At 39.3% G+C, this 5,000-nt stretch overlaps 1 protein-coding gene across 1 annotated transcript in view; it reads left to right on the plus strand.

Annotated features, from left to right (window-relative positions):
- The window catches only part of LOC149980667 (TBC1 domain family member 1-like), a 129,982-nt gene that overhangs the window by 57,362 nt on the left and 67,620 nt on the right, over positions 1–5,000 (plus strand). The window contains 2 exon segments of the mRNA XM_090188256.1: positions 601–714; positions 980–1,063. Coding sequence (XP_090044382.1) covers positions 601–714; positions 980–1,063 — 198 coding nt within the window.

A 5,000-nucleotide genomic window follows, 5' to 3' on the forward strand; every position in this document is an offset into this window, starting at 1 on the left:
CAATTGTGTCAAGTAATTATATTTTTGTTTTCTCTCTCTCTCCTATTTCTCCTATCTCTCTCTCTCCTATCTCTCCTATCTCTCTCTCTCTCTCCTATCTCTCTCTCTCTCTCTCTCTCTCTCCTATCTCTCTCTCTCTCTCCTATCTCTCCTATCTCTCTCTCTCTCTCCTATCTCTCTCTCCTATCTCTCTCCTATCTCTCTCTCCTATCTCTCTCTCTCTCTCCTATCTCTCTCTCTCTCCTATCTCTCTCTCTCCTATCTCTCCTATCTCTCTCTCTCTCTCCTATCTCTCTCTCTCTCTCTCTCTCCTATCTCTCTCTCTCTCTCCTATCTCTCCTATCTCTCTCTCTCTCTCCTATCTCTCTCCTATCTCTCTCTCCTATCTCTCTCCTATCTCTCTCTCCTATCTCTCTCTCTCTCTCCTATCTCTCTCTCTCTCTCCTATCTCTCTCTCTCTCTCTCCTATCTCTCTCTCCTATCTCTCTCTCCTATCTCTCTCTCTCTCTCTCCTATCTCTCTATCTCTCTTCTATCTCTCTCTCTTCTATCTCTCTCTCTTCTATCTCTCTCTTCTATCTCTCTCTCTCTCTCTCTCTAGGTACCAGAGGCTCCAGCCCCAGTAGAGGTCCAGTCCAGTAGCAGACAGAGATTAGAGCAGTTTAAAACCAGAGCAAAACGCTCCCTCACAGAGTCACTGGAGGGCATCTGGAAGGTAGGGGGAAGTGGTCTGGAAGGTAGGGGGAAGTGGTCTGGAAGGTAGGGGGAAGTGGTCTGGAAGGTAGGGGGAAGTGGTCTGGAAGGTAGGGGGAAGTGGTCTGGAAGGTAGGGGGAAGTGTATGCGCGTCTGTTTTAACGTGTGTGAGAACCTGTGTGTGTGAGAACCTGTGTGTGTGAGAACCTGTGTGTGTGTTAATCTGTGTGTGTGTTAATCTGTGTGTGTGTGTTAATCTGTGTGTGTGTGTGTTCTGTTTCTCCAGGGAAGTAGCAAAACCAGGGCTCAGAGAGAGAACAGTGAAGGAGACATCAGTTCATCTGACTCTACACTGAACTCCACTGAACAGGTATCTAACTCTACTAGACAGGTATCTAACTCTACTAGACAGATATCTAACTCTACTAGACAGGTATCTAACATCTACTAGACAGGTATCTAACATCTACTAGACAGGTATCTAACATCTACTAGACAGGTATCTAACATCTACTAGACAGGTATCTAACATCTACTAGACAGGTATCTAACTCTACTAGACAGGTATCTAACTCTACTAGACAGGTATCTAACTCTACTAGACAGGTATCTAACTCTACTAGACAGGTATCTAACATCTACTAGACAGGTATCTAACATCTACTAGACAGGTATCTAACTCTACTAGACAGGTATCTATCTATATCTAACTCTACTAGACAGGTATCTAACTCTACTAGACAGGTATCTAACATCTACTAGACAGGTATCTAACATCTACTAGACAGGTATCTAACTCTACTAGACAGGTATCTATCTATATCTAACTCTACTAGACAGGTATCTATCTATATCTAACTCTACTAGACAGGTATCTAACTCTACTAGACAGGTATCTATCTATATCTATCTCTACTAGACAGGTATCTAACTCTACTAGACAGGTATCTAACTCTACTAGACAGGTATCTAACATCTACTAGACAGGTATCTAACATCTACTAGACAGGTATCTAACTCTACTAGACAGGTATCTATCTATATCTAACTCTACTAGACAGGTATCTAACTCTACTAGACAGGTATCTATCTATATCTAACTCTACTAGACAGGTATCTAACTCTACTAGACAGATATCTAACTCTACTAGACAGGTATCTAACTCTACTAGACAGGTATCTATCTATATCTAACTCTACTAGACAGGTATCTATCTATATCTAACTCTACTAGACAGGTATCTAACTCTACTAGACAGGTATCTATCTATATCTAACTCTACTAGACAGGTATCTAACTCTACTAGACAGGTATCTATCTATATCTAACTCTACTAGACAGGTATCTAACTCTACTAGACAGATATCTAACTCTACTAGACAGGTATCTAACATCTACTAGACAGGTATCTAACATCTACTAGACAGGTATCTAACATCTACTAGACAGGTATCTAACTCTACTAGACAGGTATCTATCTATATCTAACTCTACTAGACAGGTATCTAACTCTACTAGACAGGTATCTAACTCTACTAGACAGGTATCTAACATCTACTAGACAGGTATCTAACATCTACTAGACAGGTATCTAACTCTACTAGACAGGTATCTATCTATATCTAACTCTACTAGACAGGTATCTAACTCTACTAGACAGGTATCTATCTATATCTAACTCTACTAGACAGGTATCTATCTATATCTAACTCTACTAGACAGGTATCTAACTCTACTAGACAGGTATCTAACTCTACTAGACAGATATCTAACTCTACTAGACAGGTATCTAACTCTACTAGACAGGTATCTATCTATATCTAACTCTACTGGACAGGTATCTAACTCCACTAGACAGATATCTAACTCTACTAGACAGGTATCTAACTCTACTAGACAGGTATCTAACATCTACTAGACAGGTATCTAACATCTACTAGACAGGTATCTAACTCTACTAGACAGATATCTAACTCTACTAGACAGGTATCTAACATCTACTAGACAGGTATCTAACATCTACTAGACAGGTATCTAACTCTACTAGACAGGTATCTAACATCTACTAGACAGGTATCTAACTCTACTAGACAGGTATCTAACATCTACTAGACAGGTATCTAACATCTACTAGACAGGTATCTAACTCCACTAGACAGGTATCTAACTCTACTAGACAGGTATCTAACTCTACTGGACAGGTATTTAACTCTACTAGACAGGTATCTAACTCCACTAGACAGGTATCTAACTCTACTAGACAGGTATCTAACATCTACTAGACAGGTATCTAACTCTACTAGACAGGTATCTAACTCTACTAGACAGGTATCTAACTCCACTAGACAGGTATCTAACTCCACTAGACAGGTATCTAACTCCACTAGACAGGTATCTAACTCTACTAGACAGATATCTAACTCTACTAGACAGGTATCTAACTCTACTAGACAGGTATCTAACATCTACTAGACAGGTATCTAACATCTACTAGACAGGTATCTAACTCTACTAGACAGGTATCTATCTATATCTAACTCTACTGGACAGGTATCTAACTCTACTAGACAGGTATCTAACATCTACTAGACAGCTATCTAACATCTACTAGACAGGTATCTAACTCTACTAGACAGGTATCTATCTATATCTAACTCTACTAGACAGGTATCTAACTCTACTAGACAGGTATCTAACATCTACTAGACAGGTATCTAACATCTAATAGACAGGTATCTAACTCTACTAGACAGGTATCTAACTCCACTAGACAGGTATCTAACTCTACTAGACAGGTATCTAACTCTACTGGACAGGTATTTAACTCTACTAGACAGGTATCTAACTCCACTAGACAGGTATCTAACTCTACTAGACAGGTATCTAACTCTACTAGACAGGTATCTAACTCTACTAGACAGGTATCTAACTCTACGGAACAGGTATCTAACTCTACTAGACAGGTATCTAACATCTACTAGACAGGTATCTAACTCTACTAGACAGGTATCTATCTATATCTAACTCTACTGGACAGGTATCTAACTCTACTAGACAGGTATCTATCTATATCTAACTCTACTAGACAGGTATCTAACTCTACTAGACAGATATCTAACTCTACTAGACAGGTATCTAACTCTACTAGACAGGTATCTATCTATATCTAACTCTACTAGACAGGTATCTATCTATATCTAACTCTACTAGACAGGTATCTAACTCTACTAGACAGGTATCTATCTATATCTAACTCTACTAGACAGGTATCTAACTCTACTAGACAGGTATCTATCTATATCTAACTCTACTAGACAGGTATCTAACTCTACTAGACAGATATCTAACTCTACTAGACAGGTATCTAACTCTACTAGACAGGTATCTATCTATATCTAACTCTACTAGACAGGTATCTATCTATATCTAACTCTACTAGACAGGTATCTAACTCTACTAGACAGGTATCTATCTATATCTAACTCTACTAGACAGGTATCTAACTCTACTAGACAGGTATCTAACATCTACTAGACAGGTATCTAACATCTACTAGACAGGTATCTAACTCTACTAGACAGGTATCTAACTCTACTAGACAGGAATCTAACTCTACTAGACAGGTATCTAACTCTACTAGACAGGTATCTAACTCTACTAGACAGGTATCTAACTCTACGGAACAGGTATCTAACTCTACTAGACAGGTATCTAACTCTACGGAACAGGTATCTAACTCTACTAGACAGGTATCTAACTCTACTAGACAGGTATCTAACTCTACTAGACAGGTATCTAACTCTACTAGACAGGTATCTAACTCTACTAGACAGGTATCTAACTCTACTAGACAGGTATCTAACTCTACGGAACAGGTATCTAACTCTACTAGACAGGTATCTAACTCTACTAGACAGGTATCTAACTCTACTAGACAGGTATCTAACTCTACTAGACAGGTATCTAACTCTACTAGACAGGTATCTAACTCTACTAGACAGGTATTTAACTCTACTAGACAGGTATCTAACTCTACTAGACAGGTATCTAACTCTACTAGACTGGTATCTAACTCTACTAGAGGACATTTCTCCAAAAAGTACGATCTTCGTCCCCATGTGCAGTTGCAAACCGTAGTCTGGCTTTTTTTATGGCGGTTTTGGAGCAGTAGCTTCTCCTTGCCGAGCGGCCTTTCAGGTTATGTCTATATCGGACTCGTTCTACTGTGGATATAGATACATTTGTACCTGTTTCCTCCAGCATCTTCACAAGGTCCTTTGCTGTTGTTCTGGGATTGATTTGCACT

This window comes from Oncorhynchus mykiss, chromosome 10 (genome assembly GCF_057628025.1).
Source record: "Oncorhynchus mykiss isolate SJ-2025 chromosome 10, ASM5762802v1, whole genome shotgun sequence".
NCBI classification, from domain to species: domain Eukaryota; kingdom Metazoa; phylum Chordata; class Actinopteri; order Salmoniformes; family Salmonidae; genus Oncorhynchus; species Oncorhynchus mykiss.